Source organism: Corvus moneduloides, chromosome 11, assembly GCF_009650955.1.
Source record: "Corvus moneduloides isolate bCorMon1 chromosome 11, bCorMon1.pri, whole genome shotgun sequence".
Lineage (NCBI taxonomy): Eukaryota > Metazoa > Chordata > Aves > Passeriformes > Corvidae > Corvus > Corvus moneduloides.
This window is the reverse complement of record NC_045486.1, coordinates 16,295,682-16,320,640: the sequence shown is the minus strand read 5'-3', so window position 1 is coordinate 16,320,640 and position 24,959 is coordinate 16,295,682. Positions and strand designations below refer to the sequence as shown.

General features: G+C 40.7%; 1 protein-coding gene across 15 annotated transcripts in view; it reads left to right on the top strand.

Annotated features, from left to right (window-relative positions):
- Positions 1-5: 5 nt before the first annotated feature.
- PBRM1 (polybromo 1) overlaps positions 6-24,959 on the top strand; it is a 56,411-nt gene continuing 31,457 nt past the window's right edge. Inside the window, exons 1-15 of one of the 15 annotated variants that reach the window (XM_032120506.1) lie at positions 58-133; positions 2,469-2,600; positions 3,619-3,774; positions 4,478-4,575; positions 5,147-5,294; positions 7,583-7,723; positions 8,313-8,429; positions 8,864-8,932; positions 9,640-9,738; positions 10,156-10,241; positions 12,776-12,874; positions 14,447-14,538; positions 17,868-18,084; positions 23,646-23,787; positions 24,288-24,385. In XM_032120506.1, the coding sequence (XP_031976397.1) occupies positions 2,553-2,600; positions 3,619-3,774; positions 4,478-4,575; positions 5,147-5,294; positions 7,583-7,723; positions 8,313-8,429; positions 8,864-8,932; positions 9,640-9,738; positions 10,156-10,241; positions 12,776-12,874; positions 14,447-14,538; positions 17,868-18,084; positions 23,646-23,787; positions 24,288-24,385 (1,610 nt within the window). In that variant the 5' untranslated portion in view covers positions 58-133; positions 2,469-2,552. The other 14 variants (XM_032120505.1, XM_032120504.1, XM_032120503.1 and 11 more) reach the window with 14 other exon arrangements.

Here is a 24,959-nt window from a genome sequence, read left to right as displayed (position 1 = left end):
GGCAGCGGCGGCGGCGGCACCGGCGGTGTCGGGACGGGCGGTACGGGCGGGACGGGACGGGCCGGGCCGGGCGGACGCCGCGCACCCACCCCGGGTCGGCCGCGGCTGCGGGAGGCGGAGCGGAGCCGGCGGGGTGAGCGGCGCGGGCGGGGCGCGGGCCGGAGCTTGGAGGCCGCTGCCTCCCTTTGTGTGGCGGCGCCGCCCGAGCGCGCAGCGGCCCCGCGGCGCCGAGCGGCGTCTGCCCCTGTCACCTGTCCCGGGCCTGGGCCTTGTCGCCGTCCCGGTCCCCGGACCCTGGCCCGGGTGCGCCTCAGCCCTTCCCGCCCCGTTCCCGCCGTGTTCCCCGTCCCGGCGCCGGGCCGGGCCCGAGGGGTGACAGCGGCTGCTCCCGGAGCGGGCCTGGGGACAGCGGCGGGTTCTGCCCTGTGTGGTGGTAACGCGGGGCGGACCCGGGACACTCTCCTGTCCGCCCGTGCCGGGAAAGGGGTTTTCTTTGTGTCCTGCCGGGGATAACACCTCACCTCCCGGGCAGGGGCTCCGGCGCTTCGGGGAAATTACATATTTGGCATCTTTGTTTCTTGTCCCGGTGTTGATAAAACGGTGGATGTGTTGTCCCTATCGCTTTTTCGCCAGCTTTGCCCTTTTACAGTGCCTGGTTGCTGCCATCCCCCTCTTCCCATCCCGTAGCAGGTTTCAATGGGATCGGTAACTAGGGGAAATTCTGGCTGCGTTTCCCTCCCTTGTTCCCTTTGCTAAATTTATCATGTTTAGTGTGTCTGGTGAAATGTGGGAGATCCTGATAGCAGTAAGTACTACCCGGGGTATCTATGGGCTTTTAGCTCTCCTCTACCTAGAGGCAGAAAACGAAACGTGTGCTAGAATGCATTGTTTTATTTTAAGTGTGTTATGTCCAGTATGTTTAAAACCTGTTCGTGTAGTGAGGTTGGAGTGGGTGACACTTGTGGTCAGTCTGTGCAGCTTTTGGAACAGACAGCCTTTCCCCCGTTGTGTATGTGTCAGTATACACGTGAATTAGTAATGGCCAAAGCATTTCTTGCTGTGGTTTTGTGACATTTTTATGGCTGGTGGGGGCAATTACTAAGGAGATGCTCAGGCTCCTGTTGCGTTGGAGGTGGCTCATTTGTAGTGGTGGAGATTCTTGGTGTGACTGTCGAGAGGCTTGTGAGCCAGCAGTGAGATTGCAGAAGAAACTCTGGGAGACAGGTTCTTCAGTAAAACTGTGTTTCTGTGCACAGCAGAGTTCTCTGTGCTTAGCAGTGTGGAAATCTAGGGAGAAGTTTGTGTTTTGGAGCCTCACCTTCAGTAAGAGTTGTACATCAGCAGGTCTCTCACTGAGTGTTTGTGATGTTGTCCAGACTAACACGTGTTTTGCAGGGTTATTAGAGGGGAAAAATGTGTTTTGGAGGCTGTGTGTGAGTGGTGAGGGTGTCTCGATCACACCAGTGTCAGAGTATGGCTGAGCCACAGCGTTGTGCTTCAGATAGCGGGCATGGAGCAGCTGATGTGCAGTTTGCAGGCAGGTGCCGGTTATGAGGTTCCCAAATCTTTATTTCAGGATGGGACTGGACTGAGTGTACTTTTGGGTTCCTGGTTGAAGCAGAGTTATTGATTCTGGTAGTCCCTCCTGCCTTTCTTCCACAACCAAGGGCTTGTGTTTCCCAGCACGTGCCTGGGTGAGCCACTCCAGACTGTGGCTCTCAGATGAAAGTTGGAGGCAGTGCCAAAGCATGAGGCTGGTTGTCAGTTCCCCAGATGAATTGCCTGCCGATAAAGCACAGAGCTTCTCTGCACATCCGTGTTATGAAAATGTCCAGAGTGCTGAACAGGAAAAGAATCTCTCTGGGGTTTGATTGAAGGCAGGAGTTGGATGAACTACATAGAAGCAAACATTTTGCCATAAAATGGTTCTGTATATTTCACATGGAATTTCTGGGAAAAAACTCAAACTTGGAGACTGCTTAGAAATTGAAACAGTGTATTTTTAGTGTATGGCTGCATACTTACTGCTTACTTCTGAGTATAAAAATCCACTCTGAAGGGTGATGGAGGTTTAAGTATTTGTTGACCTTAAGATTATGTTGTTATGTTGTACTGCTTTGCATTCTGTAACTTTAACAGCTCTCTGGTTTGTACTCTCAGGTCAGATATCACTTCTGTTTACTCTCTGCTCTGCTTGATGAATCATTCTCTAGCAAGTGGCTGTGAAATCTGTAATGCATATTCAGGAACATTAGAGAAATATATTTTTACTGTGACAATGACAGAAGTGTCTAGCATTCTGTGTACAAAATTACTTCATAGAGTTTCTGCTGGGCTAAAAAAAGTTGCCTTCTGTTTCTTGCTTTTTTCTCTGTCACTCTAATTATCCATTTTATTCTTTGACTTTATTCTTTATCTACCTACTCTGAATTTTCTTCTCTCTCTCTTTCCTTTTTCTTGTCTTCCAGTTGTGGCTGTACTAACACCATTACTGGTTTGCCACTCTTGGAGTGTCACCTTCTCGCAGTATCTGTACTTGGCCATCAGACACTATGAGGAGACTGGCTTTTCGAGGTGCTGGTTCTACTCTGGTAAATCTGGTAAATTATTGATTGTATCTCCATTCCTCTGCCTTGCCCTTTTGCTTTTCTTTTTCCTAACTGTTAATTATTCCTACCTTATTCATCTCGTGTGTGTGCCTGAAGTTATCTCTGTCTCTAACAAAAATGCTTTAATGCAGTTATGTTGTGCTGCCATACCTTGTCAATCACCTGAGTGCCTCCTAAAAGAAATCCCGGGATTTGGTTGGAAAATGGGGATAGGCTGGGATGGATGCATCTGTTCTGTCCTCAGCCTTTGAGATAGCCACAAATAAAGATATTTTTCTGATGCTGTCACTGGAAGTTGGGCAAGAGCCAACAACTTGTTCCATAAATTACCATAGTTGTTGGATGGTGGTTATTCATCTGTCACTGCTTGTGTTGGTAAATGCAAAACTATGGCCAAAAGAGGAGAGGGCTTTTTCTGTTTCTCCATGGTTGAGCCATTCATCCCACACATAAAGTGGGAGTGGGAGGTCCCACAGTGGTCCAGACTTCTTTTTCACTTGAATATAACACAAGGTATTCTGTGGCCCTTTTACATTTTTAATTTGTTTTGGTTGTTTGTTTGGGTTTCTTTTCTTTGTTGGTCTGTTTTTTGTCTTTTCTTAGTTTGACATGGAATGAAGTGCTTTTATACCAGAACTGAGCATGTGTCTCTGTACAGCATTTTGGTTGAAAACAGTGGTTCTTGCTTAGTTGTCATGCATGGGATGGGGTATGAAAATGTCAGGAGTTTAAGAATATATTCTGCCAAGAGCTGCTAAATTCACCTCCATTACTGTGAGCTTGGGGAGTTCTGGCCTTGCTGTCACTGGTGACTATAAAACTGAAGGAGCATTTTGATTTCCCTTTACTCTTGGGAATTTTCACAAAGTTGGTGTTTACAGAAATGGCTTAACTGACCTGTAGCATTTGGCGAATGCGTCATCAGAAGCTTTGCTAGCTCTGCAGGTAGCTCTCAGCAGAGGGCTTGGATGCAATGCCAGGGCTTTAAGAATGTTTCTGTTCATTATAGAAGAAGTTGGATTCCATGGGTTCCAAGAGGCGAAGAGCTACCTCTCCTTCCAGCAGCGTCAGCGGAGGAGACTTCGATGATGCCCATCACTCCACCAATATCCCAGGCCCAAGCAGGAAGAGGAGGAGACTTTCCAATCTCCCAACTGTAGATCCTGTTAGTACCTTCTTACTACTTGCACCTTTTTTCTTTCTTTCTTGGGGATACTGTATCCCTGTGTGGGATATGCTGGACTGTAAAATGAATGACCATATGTAGCACACGTACACTGGTCCTGAATCTGTTCCTGCCTTGGTTGAGCTTTGTTTAGGATGAAACTGACTCCCCAGTTTCATCTTTTTCTTTCCTGTTTTGCTTTTGCTGCTTTTCTCTTTTTGCTGATGATTTTAGCAGATGGAAGGATGTTGGAGAATGAGCTGAAATCATATTGTGCAGAAGTTGAGAGCAGTGTCTGCATAGCAAATGCAGAGAGGAGTAAGAATGGCACAGGCAGTGATTGCTGAAGTGTACAATGCCTCTGCTATGCCTTTGCATGAGCAGTGTAATGTTAATTAATTGCAGGGCAGAAGAACCCCTGTTGTTATTGTAGATGCCTGTGACTTGGAGAGAATTGCACTGAATTAATTTACATTTTGGATATTTTACTTAGAATTAGCACTGAAATAAAGATCCCTGTATTCTGCAGTACCTGGCACACTTGTCAGGTATCCTGCTAAAGTGTGAGGTGCTCCAGTTGCTTCTCACTTCTGCTTTAGGGCGTGCTGTGGATGGGCAGCTTGTCCTTTGCTTTGTGAGCAGGCTTTTGTTTGTCACCTCCTTAAAATTGTCTCCTTTTTCCTTCATTGCTCTTGCATTTCAGATTGCTGTCTGCCATGAGCTCTACAACACCATCAGAGACTACAAAGATGAGCAGGGCAGGCTCCTCTGTGAGCTCTTCATCAGGGCACCGAAGAGAAGGTAAGACCACAGGTCTGGTTAAACCTTGAACCTGAGATTTCATTAGGGAGGAGTGGAAATTGATAAATACTTCAGCAATAATTTGTGAAAAATCCAAGCTACGTTTCTCGTAGCTTCACACTGGTGTTTGATCCAAGTGTTTGATGCAATTATTCAATGGGATGTGCTTACCATCTCTTTTTCAGCAAAATAAAAAGATACACTGAATTAATTTAAAATGTTTCTTGTGACACCTGCCTGAAACATTTATGCCTTTGATTATGAAATACTCTATATAAGTGGTGGGATGTAATACTAAGGACATAGCTTGGGAAGGTTAAGAGAAGTGACCCTTGAAAATACAGTAGCTAAATAAGGGGCTGAATTTTCTCTTAAACTCAGAAAATTGAGGACAGTATCAGAACATACATAAAGTGAGCTGACTGCTAGACCACTGTCCAGATCTTTTAGCTGTAACAAAAATATATTGGAACATTCTTTGGTTTATTTGGTCATAAACATGCAAAGCTTTAGTGCTGTGGTTTTGGTTTTACTGCTTGGAATATGATGCCTGTTTTTGTCATTGCAACAGAAATCAGCCAGATTATTATGAAGTGGTTTCTCAGCCAATTGATTTAATGAAAATCCAACAAAAGCTGAAGATGGAGGAATATGATGATGTGAATGTGCTGACTGCTGATTTCCAGCTTCTCTTTAACAATGCAAAGGCTTACTATAAGGTGAGCAAACTACATGTAAAGACTCTAATCCATTGTAAAAGGGGTAGAAATGTTCAAATTCTGCCTTGGTTTGGCTGAAACCTCTTCGGTTTAGCCTGAAGTACTATTGGTAAGAGAACAGCACACATTGCAGTTTTTTGCATATATTTCCATAATGTTGGCTGTATCTTTCTGAGATGTCCTACTGTAGCAATTTTTCTGTGGAAAATTGTAAAATAATGTGGGGAGGATCTTCATGTAGTTTTCTAAAAGAGATCAAAAGCAAAAATGGAGATATAAAGTGAGAAAAATACTCCTCTATCAAAGCCTTCCCATTTTACAACACACTCTGTGTAACCCTTTGAAATGGTGAAAGATTCATTGTTTTTTTTCCCCCAGAAGGAGTTGTTTGTACTAACAGCAAGCTAACAGCAGTAGGAGTGTTGAATCTTTCTCTTCCATTTGCTACTTAATCAAATGAAAAAAAGGCACATTCACTGTCATGGTCAGTGATGATAGATGTGAGTGTAATGTTATCAAGGCTACAACCCCCATGGCCATTCCCCAGACTGGGTGTGTGTTTTATTATGGATATTAATGGATTTTATTGCAGTTTTCAAAAGGAAGTGGGAAAAAAATTGGATGAATCTTGTGTAATGAAAGGTTGTGTTAAATCCATAAACCAGTGAAATTGTGTGTGGTGAATTATATGATACAGCAAATCAAAACCTGCTAATACTGCCTTTCACATATCTTTGACTTTGGAGATGATCCAAATACTGAATAACCCAGCTGGTGTAACCAGGTGACATTCAGAAAGGCAGTGTTTGTTTTGCTTGTGTGTGTGTGTAGTAGCTTCTTGAAAAACAGATGTTAATGCATTTGCACATTCTGCTTCCAGCAGAAAAAGTACAAAGATTTCCAAATCAGTTGTGTACTCCTGGAGCTTTGCAAGGAATTCGGCATGGAAAACCCAACATTAATGGGCTTTTCCATGAGGGGAAAGGACCTGATGGTAGGAAAGAATGATCAGGGTTTTACAGAATGTGTGCTGCCTTTGCCTATAAAATTGTGGGCTCAACATTTAACTGTATCATGAAGATCTTGCATTAGACTAAAAATAGGTATCCATTTTTCCAGGATGAAGGAATGTTGGCATTTCCAGAGAATTATGGAGCTGTGATCTGGAGGTGTGGCACACAAACTTAACTTCTTTTCACCTTTTACCTTTCCCAGGCAGTTCCATGGCACATACAAGCCAGGCACAGTGATTCATTGCCAAGGTCTTTATTCCAGCAGGTGTTTTATTGGCAGTGCTACAGCAGAACGGCAGCCTTTAGGTGTTCTGTATTTCTGGTCAAGTCTCACACTCCTGAGCATCTTGCATTGATACAGAGGGAAGCAGACTTGTGGAACAGGATACCCTTAAAAATCTGCTCTTCATAAACAACACCTGGTCTAATGTGCTGAGGATATTAAGCGCCTAATACGGCAAGATTAAGAACAGTTCTCATGTTGGTTTCTCATTTGTATTACAAGCTGTCAGAGGTTGAGAGAGTGAAGTAAGAAGAGTGCAATCAGCAGTAATAAGGTGACATTATCAGCAGGAATACCTGAAATAGAGCTTAAATGACAGAGGAAAGGGAAAGAAAAATACATGGGCGGAAAAGCTGTCTTTGTTCTGGGTAATGTTCTTAGGCAGTAATGTTAATAGGCACGTGCTAGTCTGCCACTGCCAGCTCTGTATTTTTGAAAGTTCATTTTCTAACTAATGCTTCTACCTCTCCTAAAAGATGTATCTTGAGGTGTGCCCAGGTGGTAGCATGTTGTCAAGTTCTTTGGAATTTCCCAGTTAATGCTGAGTATAAACCATTGCAGTGCTTTCAAAGATATTTATTGGCATTCTTCTATAGAAGTTAATTTTCAAGTGCCATGCAATGACAGCAGTATTGGCTTAAATCACATTTCTGGCATATTGATATTTAGTCTGTTTTAAATGCTGGTGTTGTGCTTCAACAAAACCCAGTGATTTCTCCAGATTTGTCTAATTGGCTTGTCCAAGCCTCAACCCAGCTAATTTTATTGCTAAGTTTTCTGAAAGATTTGGATGCTTTTGAGTGATACAGGTTATATTTTCAAATGCTTACTGTGATTCTTAACTCCTCTGTTGAAGAACAAATGAAGCAGCAATTTCCCAGGTTTACTATTACTCATTGAATGCATTTAATACCTTTCAGCTAATAACTTAAAATTTCCCTCAGATGAGAATGCTCTGAAGTTTGACTGGAATGTCTGATTGGTTTTTGCAGCCAGATTCTCCTGAATATAAAGCTGCCTGCAAACTATGGGAGCTGTATTTGCGCACAAAAAATGAATTTGTTCAGAAAGGTGATGCTGAGGAGGACGATGATGATGAGGAAGGACATGACAATCAAGCAAATTCTGAATTAGTAAGTGTGGCCATGACAACTGGGGAAGGAGGAGGCTGTAACTGTGGATGTCAGGTGACTCTGAGAGGGTGAAAAAGCATCGAGTAATATTTTCATTGTTAAATTATGCCCCAAGGGGTGTTTCTTTATGCAAGTTTATTAGTTAATCACTTCACAGCATTGTATGTTTCACTTTTGCCTAGCAGAAAAAAAGCTGTGAGGGTTTCTTATATGAGTTCTGGTTTAGTTGGAATAATATGATGTGTGCTTGAATTCATGCCAGGATTGAGGTTTGTATCAGCAAGTGTCCCATTCAGTCAGTGCAGCTGTTCCTGGAGCGTTGTGAGAAGAAGTTTGGGCTTGCCTGGTGTTTGTGATGTTGGGATGCACGTTTTCATTAACAGTGTGATGTGTGTCTGACAGTCTGCAGTGTAAACCTGAAATTAGAGTTTTCTAGTGTACCTTTACCTACATAAACAATGTTGTCTTCAAAAGTTGCATCCTTGTTTTGTAGCTGATTTTATTTTTCTGTCTTTGAAGTGTAGATTCCTTGAAACACTCCACTGTGGCTGCCATTGAAACTTTTTGTGATTTTTGTTTCCTACATCAGTCATCTCCAGGTTACCTGAAGGAAATTCTGGAACAGCTTCTTGAAGCTGTAGCTGTTGCCACAAACCCCTCAGGACGCCTCATAAGTGAACTGTTTCAGAAACTTCCTTCTAAAGTGGTGAGTATTTTAGTAATATTGGTTGTGTTCTAAGTTGGAAGCCTGGACATTTCTATATCTGATGTTACAGGCTGTGATGGCCACGCTCAGGGTGCAGTTCTCTATTTCTGTCTCATCAGTGGCAAACTCTGCCTGTTTTTACAGCTCTGTTTCAGAACAGTGGTGAAAGTTTTAGCCAGCAGAATAAATATTCTGAAAATCATCACCATGGATTTGAATTTCAATCAGAACTGGTCCTTTAATCAGTTTATTGATTAATTAGAATTCCTTGTATCTGCTTTATGACCTGGCTTGTCCAAGTTGAAGCCTAGTGCCATATTTTGAGGCTTACACTGTTCTTATCTGCAATTCATCTGATGGCTCATTCTGTGAGCTGTTAGGACAAAAGCTTTGAGACTGTTTATAGTAACACATAAATTAATTTTGTTTTCCAGCAATATCCAGATTATTATGCAATAATAAAGGAACCCATAGATCTTAAAACTATTGCCCAAAGGATACAGGTATGAACATATTAATGTGTCAGGGTACAGACTTGTTTAACAGTGAGCATTCCAGAATGGTTAGAAGTAAAACTTTATTGTAGCAGGAAAGGCAATGTGTTTTGCCCCTGCTATTAAAAAACCTGCACACTGTGGTGATTCAATGTACTGTGCTGGGTTAGTGCTGCAGAAGTAGCTGTGTGGAAAATCAAGCATTGTAAGTTGTGGAGTGCTGGCTTTGAGCCAGAATATCTCAGGTTCCTTGATTAATGGCTTAAAGCAGTTCCTTGGCAAGTGCTGCTCATGTAAAACGTTGAAGTAGCGAGGCTTGGTCGTGCATTATCATCACCTACTTCTGTTCTAGTGCTATAAATAGATATTTTGTACTGATGCATTTTTCATCTTGCTTCTCCAGTAATTTGAAATATTGTTCTGTAATTCTAGCATTTTGTGTAGTAGTGAGGGATGGGCCATAGACTAATTGAACTAGAGAATAAAGTTAAAACAGCATTTTGTCAGAACTCTTCAAAATGAAGGTAATACGTTCTATTAAGTGTTTTTTTCAATCTTCTCATTCATGAGCTTTATAAAGACTTAGCATATATGTATGTTACTGTCTTTTTTTGATTACTTTTTCCAGATACTTATTTGTTGTCTTTATAAGTAAGTTGTTTTCCTGTAAACATTCCCTTTATTGAATATTAATTCCTCTGCTTTTTGTTGTATAGAATGGAACTTATAAAAGCATTCATGCCATGGCCAAGGACATAGATCTTCTGGCAAAGAATGCCAAAACCTACAATGAGCCTGGATCACAAGTGTTCAAGGTTAGTTTCAGTTGTTCATAGTGCAATTTGAGTTCAGATTTTCTTGACTACTTTCTGTGCTGATTCATCCTTAAATAAATCTTGAGCATAAAGCTCTCAAGGCCCTGTTTGCCTTTTTTTTTAATAGCTTTTAGTGTTTTTTTTTTTTAATATTGCTTTTAGTAAAATTGGGGTACAAAAATGACAAAAAATGAGCTTGAAACTACTCAGATCTTCTATTCAGTTTTTTCAGACCACTGTGAAAATACTGTGTGGGTGTATTTCAGGCAGACTTTGTTCTATGCTTCATTTCTCATGCAAAATTGTTTTATATCTAAATGTAAAAACACCTTTGTTTTTTTTTTAGATAGCTGGATATATCTGATTACAATATTATTCACTTCCAACATTAAACAAAAAAAATCTTTTAATTGACAGGATGCAAATGCGATTAAAAAGATATTTAATATGAAAAAGGCTGAGATTGAACACAGTGAGTTGGCCAAGTCAAGTCTCCGAATCAGGTACTGCAAATAGAGCTCTTTTTATAATCTCATGTAAAAACCTCTATAGCCATTCCCTTAATTGTGCTGTGGAAAGTATAGTGAGAAATAATTGCTTGAAAACTTAGTTTAGTGTTGTTTCAAAAGTTTTACATTGGTTAAAATAGTTTCTGGAAGAAAGCTTTTTTTTATTGAAGTACTTCTGTGGTGAAATATTTCTGTGATGTACTTGATTATGAAAAACAGTATCAGTGGATCTTTAATTTATGGCCAACTTCCACCACATGTTTATAAGTTAATAACAGAAAATGAATAGGGAATAACAAGGTGCTTTGTTTTATGAAAAGTGTTGGATATTCTTGAACCTTGTTAGGAGCTGAAACCAAAGGGCTCACAGGTAGGTAAGGGCAGAAACACAGAAACAGAACCTTGGGCAAAAGATATTTAGAGGGAAGTCCACTCTTGTTTGAAAAGCAGTTTTTAGTAATGAGGAGAGGCACAGGAAGCTGAAGATCTGGATTTATTAATCAGTGAGGCAGAGATTAGACCTTGACTATGCAGGTATAAAACACTTGATGAGAGTTGATAGCTCTATTTGTGTCATGGGATGATTTTACTTAGGAAGCAGCATTTTCTTCCTGTGAAAATCCATAGTGTATGAAGAAGTGATGCAGTCATTTAAAATGTTTCTTAGCTGAAATGCAATTAGATTTCTTCTCATATAAACTTTTTACTTACGAGTAACACTCAGAACTAGGTTTAGATATTGTTTGCCAATATGAGCTGTGTCATTTATCTAAAAAAATTTAAGCAGTGTCCTACAAGTCATTCAAGGAGTTGGGAAGGTAGAATCTCTTTATGTATTAGAGCTGGTATTTGGTATTTGGTGATGGGAAACCACTGTTATAATTTCCTGCAAAGGTTTGTATGGTACAACTGGAAACACTGTCACTCCCTTACTTAACTGAAAGGTAGTTTAATTTTTTCTGTGTAGATGGTGTCAGTATTAAAAGTGTTGCCTAGGATTACTGTGTGAAAGAAGTGGAAGTTGCCTGATTGATTTTTACTGCTTGGTGTTTTGAGATGCGGTTTTTCTGGTTGGTTTGTTCAGCATCAGCATCCTTCCCATGGTCGGGTGCATCATTGTTGGAGTGTATAAAAATAAAAAGCAGAAATACTCTTTAAGGAGTAATTCTTGACACGTAGTTGAATCATTTTCCTTCTTAAAAGTATGTGTAGTGCCCCAAGACTTTGATTCTACAGACACTGAGCATACATAGGAGTTTGTTTTGCAGTAACTAGAATTACACATAGGCATAGAGGTTTTCTATTTAAATTGTGATTGTATTTTATTTTTCTCACTGTGTTGGCCATTGATGAAGCTCAGGATGTCAGGGTGTATGTCATATTTATTTCTGAGGCTCAATGGTTTTTCTTGAAAACAAAGCTGATTGTGTAAGAAGGGATGACAGATAAATCACACTGGTATTTGTTAGCTGAATTCCTCTCTTGCACTGCCAAGCCATCTCCACTTCTCAGCTACCTTATTCTAGATGTTCTCTTATGTATTGTGTTCTCAATAGACCTTCAAATCCTGAGGTAATCTGTCAGAATAATTGACAGCTCCCTTCTTTGTTTCTCTAACTTGGGGGAAAAAAATAATGCCTGAAGCAGGCTACAATAATACTGGGCCGAATGCAGAAAAAATTGTGATGAGAGAAAAAGTGTTATGAAAACCAAACCTTTCACCTGCTTTTCTGTATTTCTCTGGTTGCTTTTCTTATTGAATCATTATTCTTTTTTTTTGTTTCTTTCTCAAGAATCTGCTTCACAGAATCATTATTTTTATTTAAATTCCTAAATGTTTTATTGTCTGAAAGGGGAGTTCTCCTTTATCTATTGCTGATTTGGGTAAAATTCCCTCAGAAGTTCACTTCAAGTGCATTTTCTATATTTTTCTTCTGAATTTACATCTGTTATTCTTTGTCATTGATGGCTCAAACTCAAATCATCATAATGCTACTAACCTAAGCTTTATCTGTTTCCCCTGTGTTAAAAATCATGTTTTTTATTGCAGAGCTCATTGTCTCCTTTGCCATACTGAACTGCTCTTTGTGGGTGCATTTAACTGTCCTCCCTTAAAGTGGCAAAATTAAATTGCTTGATAATATGCACTGTCAACCAACTTGACAATGACTTTAAGTGTTGATAAAACATGACTGGACCTGTATGATTGGCTTTATCTGGATGCTAAGGAACAGTTTGTTGGCTGCTTTCACTGCTGTTTAGTCTGAGCTGTGTGTACAGCTATCAATGTTTGAGCTAAACGTTACTTTCCTCTGACTTAATAAACAAAATCCACATAAATGCTGGAGTACTGAAAGGATCTCAGTATTACTTACCTTTTAGCTTCCAAACATCTGTCTCTGAACCTTTTGGCTGATCTATCAAAGTGATTCTGTATAAAGCTTTTTTCTTGCTGCGTCTTTTCATGGGTTTAAGGTGGGCCTGTTTTTTTTCCTCCCCTTTCCTTGGCTTGCTTCTCCTGCCTTAAGGACTGCATCAAATTTGGCTGCTTCCAAGCTGACAGGTCCTTCCTCACAGGGTAAAGGCAGTGTTGGGGATGAGAGAAATTCTTCTAACAAATATTATCGGTAAGTAAATTGTGCCCTTGGAGGAAAAGCTGGGTCGTCATCATATGGAAATGCTAAAATTTTGTTTGATTTTCTTCCTCATACCTGCTGTGGTGCTGTGCTTTGGATTAGGTTGAGATAAATGCTGATAACACACTGATATGGTAGTTACTGCTGAGTGAGAAGAACGTGCAGTCCTTCACACCGACTGAGGGATGGTGGCAATGCTCTGTGGGGTGGCTACAGCAGTTGAAACCGGCAGCACAGGGATAAAGCCACCTGGACTGCTCAGCTGTGGCTGGGTGTTGCTGCTCAGGTAGAGAACCTGCTTGTGGAAGTGCATCATGTAGGTGCTGGTGGATCCAAGAGCTGGGCCACTGAACAACAGCAGAGCAGCCAGGGGGTGGGTCAGGTTGCTGAGGCTGGAGTGGCTCAGGTGGACCTGCACTGGCAATGTGAAGGTAAATTACAGCTCCAGGAGCCCATGGCACCTCAGGCCATCAGGGAAGAGGTGCTACATATAGATGTGCTCATGATCCAGGTGTGGACTTGCACACCCTCTAAATGGTATTGCAATAAAAATGACCCAGGTGAATGAAGGCTTTTTGATGAAATGAGGCAAAGCACAGCAAGGACAGAAGCAGAAGTGGCTTCATCAGGCAACAGCCCAGCACCACACACCAGCACTGCTGCCCTGCAGGACTGCTGGGACAGATGGAGCTCGAAGTCATGGACTAAAGGAGCTCAGTGGGTGTTTTAGAGGGATGGCCCACAAACTAAGGGAATGACATCTGTGTTTATATCAAAAGGCAGGAAAGGATGTATTGGAAAGTGTAGGGCCCAGGCATGCACTCAGCCCATCTGCTTTTTCCCAGTCTTCACTTGGCTCCTGCAGGACAAGACTGAGCCCATTTCTGGAGATGCCTGAGGAGCTGATCTTGTAGAAAGGCAGAGAATGTCAGGCATAGCTTATAGTGTAGATGTGAGATACTGTGCCCCAGGTTTGGGACAAAAGAGAGGGATTCTGAAGAAGTCTTGGTGAGACCATAGCCAGTGTGGATGCCCTTTTACTCCACCTAGGAAGCATAGGAGGCTGCTTCATGTTCAGGCACTGTGTGTGCTGAAAATGCCAAAGGTGGGGATGGGGGAATGGGAGGAGATAGAATATACAGCTTTCAGTATGCTGAATTCCTTCTGTAGACGAATCCCAATAAAACAGGATCAAATAACCAAGTTATTAATTGGGAGAGACTTCTTGTCATTGCCCTTCTCCTGCAATTAATCAAATACTCAAGTATACAAAATAGAAGATGTAAGCTGGAGCTCAGCTTTCTGACTATGTTGGATGGACCATCTCATAAAATAGAGGCAGACTCATGGCATGGTAAGAATTTCTCCTGTTAAAGTCTCCAGCCTTCTGTAGTCATGGCTGTGTTCCTGGTCATGGAGTCACAAGCTTCACTTGTTTGCTTACACGCTCTGGGTGACTGTTAATGGTTAATATGATAACCCTTTCCTTTTTTTTCCATTTTCATTTTTCTCTTTTTTTTTTTCTTTTTTTAAATTTCTTTCTTTACCTTTTCTCTTTCATAGTAACAAAAGATCAGCCCAAGGGGATCGTTTATCAGCAATAACCATGGCATTGCAATATGGATCAGAAAGCGATGAGGATGCAGCTTTGGCTGGTAGGAACTGAAATGCAGTTTCTCTAATTCCTTTCATTCAAATGTTCACAATGGGCAAATCTGTAGAGCTCCTGATACATTCAAATATATATATTTCAAAAATATTTTGCACTCAGTGTGTAATTCCTTTGAATTTTGCAGCTATTAAGACAGGGTAGGCCAAACTTGCTGGCATGCTTTGAATATTCTGTGTGTTTGCAAGTATACTTACCCGAGCTTTAGGGAGCTGTTGGTTGGTCTTGTTCCTTCTAAAGTGCAACAGAGGAGGAGATACTGGAGAGCACATTGGGTGCTCTGTGCAGCAAAAGAGATTGGTAGTGCTGCAATTGTTTCTTTATTTTGTTATTTACATGATTTCTTCATTGAAAGATGCATCTGTTTAATATATATTACTGGGGCACTTATTTCTTACCTGGTAATTGAACTGTCCTCTTCACAGTTTTCTAGTTGATGGATATGTAGAATTTTTTGGATTTTAGCTCTTGCTGCAATCAAAGGCATTTTGATTCCTGGTTAGCCCAGAGTTCTATTATTGCATCAGAGCAGCTTTCTGGGAGGTGTGGGGAGTATTTATTAGCTGGGTTTTGCTTGTCTGATAGCTGTTATTTTTTTCAAATTGCAGTGTTGTAAAAACATGTAGCTTTTTATATTTTAGTGATTTAAATTCTTGGAGTGATTTAACCACTTCCAGGTGCCATCTTTTCTATGGACATTATTGTCATTTTCAAGGGACCTCTCTCTGGGTGTGAGACATTTGCCTTGCTGCTGTTGAAGCTCTCCTGTCTGTATTGCGTTCACCTAGGAGGCAATGTTAATTTTTTTGGAAGACCTGTCATCCCTTAAGATTTTCTGTCCTTCCAGTGTGCTACTTGGACAACCCTATGCTTTCAGTCTCTAGGTGACAAGGATTTTTCTTAAAACCAAGTGGTATTTTTATTAATTGCTCTGCTGTCTCATTTCTTTTCATTCCTCTAATGCTTGTTAAAATAAATGAGAACGGGGCTGCATGGCTGAACATTAATAGAGCTCTCTCCTTCTTGAAACAGAGAACTGAATCTTTATGAGCTTCTTTGGTTGTAGCTGTTGCCTAAGCAATGAACAATATCAGTTTCTGACTGAGAGTTTATCCTGACAGCTGCAGATGGTGTTTTGGTGTGATGGAGCTTGTAGAACATTTCCAGCTCCAGTGTACAAGGATGTGAGCAGCTTCAGCAGCTCCCTTGCTCCTCATTACAAGTCTCTAAAGGCCAGCATAGGTGGTCATTATGTATTACTTACGTGTATTTAATTTTGTAAACCAGATGTTTTGGTTTTTACTGTATCATTTAGAGATGGTTTAAGATGGATGCTGCTTTTGGTTTTACTGGCAGCTATCTTCAGTTGGACAGTGAGCATTCATTGTTGTTTGGGTGCTTTGGGACCACAGAGGAGACAGTGGGGTTTTTTTGTGGTATCTGCTGTGGTAACAGCAGTATGATAGGGCAATAACTGCCTGTCCCTCTCCTCTGCCAGTGCTTGCTTGGGATATGGGACCTGATGCAACTGCACATTAAAGAATGTCCAGTCTTGCATTAGATTGTTTGTTCCATAGCAAAAAAAAGAATTTTTCTATCTTCTAGTCTGAATAATACATTCTTATTTGGCTCTTAATATAGCAGGTTTTATATTAGGAGATCACTATAATTTTCTGAGTATGTAAGAATATGTGATGTTTACACATCACTTTTAAAGAACATGCACATCATAATGAAAATGTTTATAGTGTATTTTATGTAAATATAAAAATACAGTAAAACTGTAATGCATAAATGCTTTCATTTTAGTACATTTTTAAATTGCTAATTAATACCTAATTTACTTAGATTTCTTTTTAGGGAATGCCTTGTGTTCTACTTTCAATGCAAAGAAAATGCATTTCTTATTTAGGGTATTGAACTGTTTTGTTGCTGGCTCAGACATAGCAGAGAACAGCAAATACTTCTCTAGTCCCTTTATGTTTTCTCCTTCATAGAGAAAAGTTATTCTGCTTTTTCTCTTTGTTTCTTACTTTTTGGTGGAGCACTCAGAACTGAGCAATTTGACTAAACAGACCAAACTGTTTGAGTAAACTAAACCATAATTTATTTTTGAAACTGACTTTACCTGATTGCAGTCTCTGAACTGTTGGCCTGTATCTCCATGATCAGGGTACAGGAAAACACAGTGAGAGCTCCAGTGGTTTGTTTCTACCCAAGTTACTCTGTCCAGCTCCTGCTTTCCTGGCTGTGGTATGTGCTGGGCTGTTAAGTGATGCTGATTGGCATCATTAGGATAATTTTGAGTGTCTCCCCAGATCAGTACTGAACATCTTCATTGCATGTTTGCACATCTGCTGGTGCCTGGTTGTGTTTTAGCTTTGCCTCTGACCCTGGTAGGTCCCACACGCTGCCGTAGATCTGGTGTCAGCCTGCAGAGGAGCAATGACAGCAGTGTGTTGGTACAGTCCGGGTGTCCCCTGGCTTTGTCACCATTTCTTTGTGACTTTACTGAACGTGGATAGAGAGCTCGAAACTGTGCCAGCCTCCTCTGGGCAATAATGGAAATGCCAGCTGGAAACCTGGCATTCGAGAACTGTGTTTTGTGTGGCTGAATTACCCAGTGTGTCATCTGCCAGGCTGTCCATCAGGCTCACAGAGGGGAAAAGGGGTGAATAATTTAACTTCAGCATGTGCAAAGCCATGCAGATTTTATGTTATGTCTGTCTGTAAGGTACAAATTGCACTGTTTGTGTTACTTAGAAGTGTGCAAGGATTGGCCATTTATTGCTTCCCAGTCTGTATTTCCAGTACCAGTGTTTTCTCATTCCTGTTGTGTTTCTGTTGTTCATGTAATGTTTCTCCTAATTTTATCTGCAGTAATTATTAGCTGTTCATAGCATTTCTTTCGTTCATCCTAATCCTGAAACAAGATAACCAGAAAAGTGTGCTATGAAGTTTTTTAATACTTCATGATGAATTTTTCAGTCTAATTATATAATCACTATGAAACAATTATTTCTTCGTTTGCTGCATGTCTTAGAGGTGCATTGTCAGGCTTTAGTGTCAGTTTTTTCTGCTAAGCTTCACAATTTTGTACTGAGCTGTGATTAATACTATCTAAAGGATTGCAATAAAGTGCTTTTTTTTTTGCCAGTTTGAGGCTCATTAGATATGTGTTGTGTCATTTTCTGAGGTGTGAATCTGACTGCCAGAGAGGGGTTTCCTTTTCTTCTGCTTTAGAACTTTATCCAGCAAAAACCCCACTCTGAGCTGTCCTGCTGAGTTTCCCGTTTTTCTTTTCTCTCTCTGCAGCTGCTGCTCGTTATGAAGAGGGGGAATCTGAAGCTGAGAGCATTACTTCCTTCATGGACACTTCTAATCCTCTTTACCAGCTTTATGACACAGTTAGAAGTTGCCGAAATAACCAGGGCCAGCTCATCTCTGAACCCTTTTTCCACTTGCCCTCCAAGAAAAAGTATCCTGATTATTATCAGCAAATTAAAACACCCATTTCATTGCAGCAGATCAGGTGAGAAAACAGAATGCAAACTACATTTGGTGCAAAACTATTCAAGGGCTTCTTTTATTCCCAGAATCTTCTCTTATGGTCAAGTTGTTGGTACCTAATCTGTGTTTGCACCATCTCTCCTCTACATCTGATTGCTGCTTGTTTCAACTCAGTCTGCATCAGTCTGTCGATCATCTTTTATATATGGCTGCTGTTGGTTTTATTTTCCATTGAGTTTCTTCTGTAATGTGCCTGAAAATTGCCATATGAATAATTCTGAAGGCCAGGTGTGCAGCAGAGATGAAAGTTTTTGCAGAACTCCCTGTTGTTCTCTTTCCTTGACCCTGATGGCATGATTACCTCTTACTGCCACGTTTTTCTATGTTAATAGTCTTCCATGTGAATTGTAGGAAGACAGTTGCAATTACATTTCTCCTGTCTAGGTCACAGTGTAACTATGGAGAATAATTATTTTCATGATGATGTAGCTGGTCTGGACTGTAGCCAGCAGTTCACCATTTATAAATCTGTGAACCATGAAAGGTCCCTGAGCTGCCAGAGTGCAGCTGTCATATGAAAGACCTGAGTGAAGTGAGCAACGTCTTTATTGAGTGGCTCAAGATGAGCCAATATGATGGGTGTGAGTAGGGTCCTGAGAGCATGAATAGGCTTTAATGGTGCTGCCCAGCCTTGGGGGGCCCAGGCCACTGGGGATCCAGGCCCTGCCCGAGCCACACCCCAGGAGTGCCAGTCCTTCAGCTTCAGTGAGGGAGCACTGGACCCTCCCACTGCTCATCCCTTTGTAATCCACTCCGATGCACAGGTCTGTACATTTTAGTTATACCATAATATGTTCTGTCAGACTTGGTGTAATTGTTGAATGAGCAGTGTCTTTGTTAAATCAGAAGCTAACAAAGCTGTTTTTTGGTTTTTTGACTTGTCAGAGGGTGTTTTGCGTGTGCTGGGGAATAAAAGCTGCCACACTGGTTATCTCTCCATCAGGGGCTTTAAGGCATTTTTTCTTATGTCTTAGTACAGCTGTAATAGTGGCAAAGAAAGTGTCTTGCCTTGAACAAAGCACAAAATGTACTTGATGAAAAAAACCCCAGTGAAACTGTGAAGAATCATTGACAGTTGTGAGGAAGCTTTGTGCCTGAATGTACCTAAAAGTATTGGCTCAAACTATGTATAAACAGATTTGTTTGGGAGAGACTTTCCATTAAAAATATCCTTGGTATCAGTTACAGAAAAAATAACTTGTCATAGAGAGGCAGCTGCATTTCTGCTTTCCTGACAGCGTAGGCAGGTTGCATCTGGCTGTGTGAGCAGAGCAGAAATTCCACACAAGTGTATGAAGAACTATAGATAAAAGTAACTTGACTTACTGCTTGGGAGCTTAAAAAATCAAAAAGGGACAGCCAGGCTTTTAGAAATAGTGTTTGAGGCTCACAAGTTAAAGTACAATGTTTATAGTAGTCTTAACTTCTTGCAAATTCTGAAATTCATCTGTCTTTTAAATTACCGTATAATCTTCAGTTCTTACTATACCTGAAAAGCTTTGAAGTCATGCATATGGACACTTAATTGATGTGCTTTGGGGAAAACTGGAGCATGATGGCTTTACTGATACTGCAAATATGTCTTTAGGTATTCAAAATTGCCACTCATTAGGGGTAGAGGTTGTTTGTGGGGTTTTGGGTGTTTGGTTTTCTGTGGGGTTTTTTTCCTTCTTTTCTTGTGGTGGTGGTTTTTTTGTGTTCGGTAGTTTGGGGGGGTTTTTTTGAGATGTACATAAATAGAGCATATCTTCTGTTCCCAGATGGGAACAGAAAAGTTAAGTGTCCTAGTGGAAAGCTGATGGAGGTGGAGTGAAGCCTGCCAGTCCTGTTTCATATCTGTTTGGCTCTGGCATCTGGCTGCCTCAGCTGTCCTGCCAGAGTGAACTGTGAAATGTGTGGCTGTTGCAAGTTTTACAGCTAGTCGTGTATTTCAGAGAGGTTTGTGTGTGCTAAATGCAGGAAAAGTCTTTAAAATAATTCATGATTTCCAGAGCGAGTGTGTGTGTTTTGGAGTAATGAGATTATACCTATCCCAGCCTCTCAGTCACTCTGGGTGTTGTGAACCTCAGTCATTTGTTGGGTGCTGATCCTGAGCTGTTCCTGGATGTGGGAGGTAATCATGCTGATGGCTTTTAGTTTTCTCCTAATTTGCTCCTGGCTTGCTGTTCACAGAATCACAGAATAGCTGAGGCTGGAAGGGAGAGACCATCCTGCCCAACCCCTGGCTGTTATAGGGTCACCCAGAGCCTCCTGTCCGCGTCTGTGTCCAGTCAGGTTTTGATTATCTCCACAGATGGAGACCCTACATCCTCCTAGGGCAACCAGTGCCAGTGTTTGACCACCCTCACAGTAAAAAACATTTGTGTTCAGCTGAAATTTCATTTGTCTTCATTTGTTCCCCTCACGTCTTTCCCAGTCAGGGGGCACAGCTGAGGTGACTGCGGCTCTCCCTTCATTGCCTCCCACCAGATGTTCAACACACTGATGAGAATTCCCTGCCTCAAACAGGGCAGAGCTCAGAGCTGGAGAGCAAGAAAATCCTACTTAAAAAGAAAGGCATGATGCTGTCACAGCTATAACTGACATGTGGTAAAAGTGCCTGATGCAAACTTGACGTTGCTGGGGAAAAGTCATTCTGTAGTTACAAATAACCACAGGAATAGTCAGGAAATGATGCAGGAGAATGTGTTCAGTTACCAAGTGCATAAGTGCTAGATCCTGGCAGGCTTACAAGAACACTGTTCCTTATTAAATTTTACAGTGCTAAGAAGTGTGATCCCCAAGGCAAGTGGGTCAGGCTTTTTTATACCAGAGGAGGAAGGCGTGCCAGGGAATTCCCTGGCAGCAGCTCTCTCTAAAACATGTGGGAGTACAGGCACTGAAATCAGGACCTTCTCTGGCACACCCCAGTGTCTTGTGCTCCTGGGGCTGTAGCTCAGGTTTAAAAATGTGTGGGGATCTGGTGTAAAACACCCTTGGGTTTGTGTGATTTCTAATTTTGGGGAATTGAAATGAATGTTTCTTGTGAATGTGACCCTTTTTGGACAATGCTCTGTGGCACAAGAATCTAAATGATGCTTTTATGTGATGTGTTGAGGTTCTGTCGAATTTTGTGGTGGCTCTTGTTGATTTTGAATGTTATAGATTATTTGAGTGGAGATTATAGTAAATGTCATCACCTGGTCAAGCATATTTTGCCATATAACTTAAGCAGTTTTAGCAATATGACAAATAAAGGAGTGGAACTTATTTTGAAATAGTGGGGACTGGTGCCTGGGCTGAAGTTTGAGGAGATTATGGAGAACTTCTGTGTTTCTGTTTGCTTAATTTATGAATGAGCCAATTGGGAAGAGAAAATGACATCTCCAATATTTTGAATATATTGTAAATTTTTACTTTATCTTGAGATTTAGGAGTTCTTTCATTCCTTTTGTTAGTTAATATATTATTTGGTGAGTATTGTGTATTTTTGAAATCTTCTGTTTGTGTAACCAGTTTTCCTACCTTAGCAAGTACTTTCAGTGCATATGGTAAGTAAGGCCTTTATAAAATCACAGGTTCAAATAAACAGGGTTGCCAATGTATTTTACAAGAAGACTGTCATCCTCAATAGGACATTTGTCAAATGTGTCTCTTGATCCTACTCATTCTTTGTTACTGGCTTGTTTTTTCCTGAAGAGGCAGGACTAGCACTTCACAATTTCCAAATACAAGTAAATAAGTTGGATCATCTGGTGTTTGAATTTTTTCAGTAGCAAATTTTTAGGCTAAGTGTGCATCTAATAAATGGATCTTTTGATTATATGGAGAGAGTATCTCTCTCATCATCAGTCCTTTCACATATTCCATCTGGAAGGACTGATGTGTTTCCAGTACACATTTTAGGGAGTTGAGTGCCAACTTACAGTATTCTTTTAATTGATATTCTGATTTCAACCAAATTACATGTCAGTGTTCTTTTGGGCTTAGTGGCATTATGAAACTGTAGCCTTACTTTTAAACTTTTTTTTTGCTTATTTTGCAAAGGTCATTATGTTTAAAATGAAATTCTTTCTAGTTTTACCCATGCTTTCAGGTACAATTATATCCCTGTCAATCATTTTCATAGAAATTTCTCTTAGTTTCTAGTATGTAATTTGTATTATGTGGCAGTGACTTTCACTAGAGCTATGGGTTTTAGTTTCAGCCTCATTTTGTGAAATAAACTGATGTTTATAGAATCCTTTCATCCTAAGATTGGTGAGATGGCTTGTTAAAAATTTATTGTGAAGCTGCAGTTCATCCTCTAAATCCAGAGAAATCATGATGCTTGAGTTCTGCTGAGTTTGAGTGTAACTAAATCTGTTCGAAGTACTTATGTGAATAACCTACCTAATTAATCATCCTGTTGTTTGCTGACAGCACGTACAGAGAGGAGAATGGTAGGAGAGGGGGTTCTTTGAAGAATAGAACTGAATCTCTTTTGTGCCCGTACATTTTTCATTCCTCACACCTCTGGTTGGAAGTTGTCACTTTCCAAACCATTCAGTCTAAGTCTGGATTTTTACTTTTGCTGTCAGGTCTTTGATGAACACAACGGTGAATGTAAATTGTTTGCTTAAAATCACATAGCCTGCACCTTGATTTTTGGGTTGTGGAGAAACAAATGTTGGTAGCAGAAAGCTTGGGACTGAAAGGTTTTATACTAGATTTATTTTGTGGTAGTGATAATGCTCCATCAAGCAGGGTGACGTTCAGCCAGGTGCTGCAGAAACCAGACTGGGTTTAAAGGTGGTGTGTGAATGGGAATGTGCCAGGCAGGAGGGTGAGGAAGGTGTGAAGGAGGATAGCTGTGGTTTGCAGCTTGTGACAGGCTTGGGGGTTGTGTTTCTGCAGATTAATATTTTCTGTTGTGTGTAATGAAGTGTTGGAAGGTTTAAAAAAGTAAGATAGCACTTTCAGCAAGAAAACACATCAAGTTAAGCATTAACTCATGTTGATTCATGTGTTTAGCCTATGAAAAATGGCTTTTTTGTTGTTTTTAGTCTTGTAACTGTTTTCACATGAAGTGCACTTTGCGCGTAGCACCAGTCAAGGACCAGGTGTTTTTTTAAGAGAAGGCACAAATTGAAGAGTTTAATGTGAGGGGTGCTGGGTACTCTTGGCTCTCACTGAAGGTGAGTGGAATTGATGAAGGGAAGGCAGTGTTTGGGGCTGTGCAGAGCTGGCCTGCCCTGAGGTCAGGGCTCAGGGGCACTGCAGCAGTCTCAGCAGGCTGTGCTGCTGCCTCACCTGTGAATCTCACCCGAGTATGAAAACAGGACTTCAGTCTCCACAACTTCCAAAATTACTGAAGCCGTTCTTTGAGGAGACATGTTGCCCTAATAAAACAAGTGGAAGATGTTACTAGAGAATCAAAAAATAAATCCCCTTCCTGTAGTTAGAGCTCTTTGACTATTGATTTATCATGAGAATGAAGATATTACAGAACTGTTTTGCACTGTGTAGCTAGTGAAATAACTGGCTGGTATTTCTCTTTTGCAGAACCAAGCTGAAGAACCATGAATACGAAACTTTAGATCAGTTGGAGGCTGATCTGAATTTGATGTTTGAAAATGCCAAGCGCTACAATGTACCCAATTCTGCCATCTATAAAAGAGTGCTGAAAATGCAGCAGGTTATGCAGGTATGTGGAGGAGAACAAGCAAAAGGATATAACTTCTCATGTAAATTCATTTCCCTAATGGATATTTTTCCAAAATCATTTTTAACTAGACCTTTATTTGCAGAAGTATTTCATGCTTAAGGGGAAGTATGGGAATGAAGAGCATCACAAAGTGATTTTTTTCTCGGCTCACCTGCTGCTTTCTGTGATTTCTTGCAGTCACTTTTTTCCTTACTATGACTCCTAACTCAATTAAATTGTGAGAAAATTGATGATGCAGGGTTTTTTTAGGGTTTGCATGCAACTGGATAATACTAGAACCCTTCAGATTTCATTAAGTGTTTCAGCTAAGTGCTGCAGTCTGAAATGGCATTGTTTTCAAATTGGTTCCTCAAAAGTTGTTCTGTCAGTTAGAAAGAGCTATACTGCTGTTAAATTCTGTTCTAAAAGTGTCCAGCAGTGAGGGTTTGTTTTCCTCACACATGTAAAATGGGTTTGTCAAGGGTTTGTTCTTTCTTCAGGCAAAGAAGAAGGAGCTTGCTAGGAGAGATGACATTGAGGATGGGGACAGCATGATTTCTTCTGCTACATCGGATACTGGAAGCTCAAAAAGGAAAAGGTATCTGCTTCTGTAGTTCCTGCAGGCCGTGACATTGCTGCATTTTTCATTTGTTAAAGAGAGTATTAAGCCATGGCTTTTAGCATTTGTGTAAGGATTTGTAATTCTGAGACATCATTAAGTGTTGATTCTAATTAATTCAAAACTATTTGCTGACTCTTATTTCCCTTGTTTGGTCTATTAGTTGACAGTTGTCAACATCAGTTGTAAGTGAAATGGACACTGTAATAGCACTGGATTAGGTAATTTTGTCAGTGGATTTCAGGATTTTTTGTGGGGAGATTGTTTTATTTTAGCCTGACAAATAGATAAACTGATTATAAGAGGTTGATTGTGTTGGGTCCTGTAACATAAACCAAATTTCCAGTGATTTGCAATAGGCTCTTTTATTAAGCACAATGATGGCTTATGGGAGGTATTCTTTACAGTGGTAGCTGTTACGCGATTAATACTAGTGATGCATTTCACTCCAGCAAGGGCTAGTTTCTCAAGTCTGCCTCATGGTATCACTTGAAATAAATTCCAGCTCTGATAATATTACTGCAGTGGTAGTAACAGCCAGTGTAAAATCCAG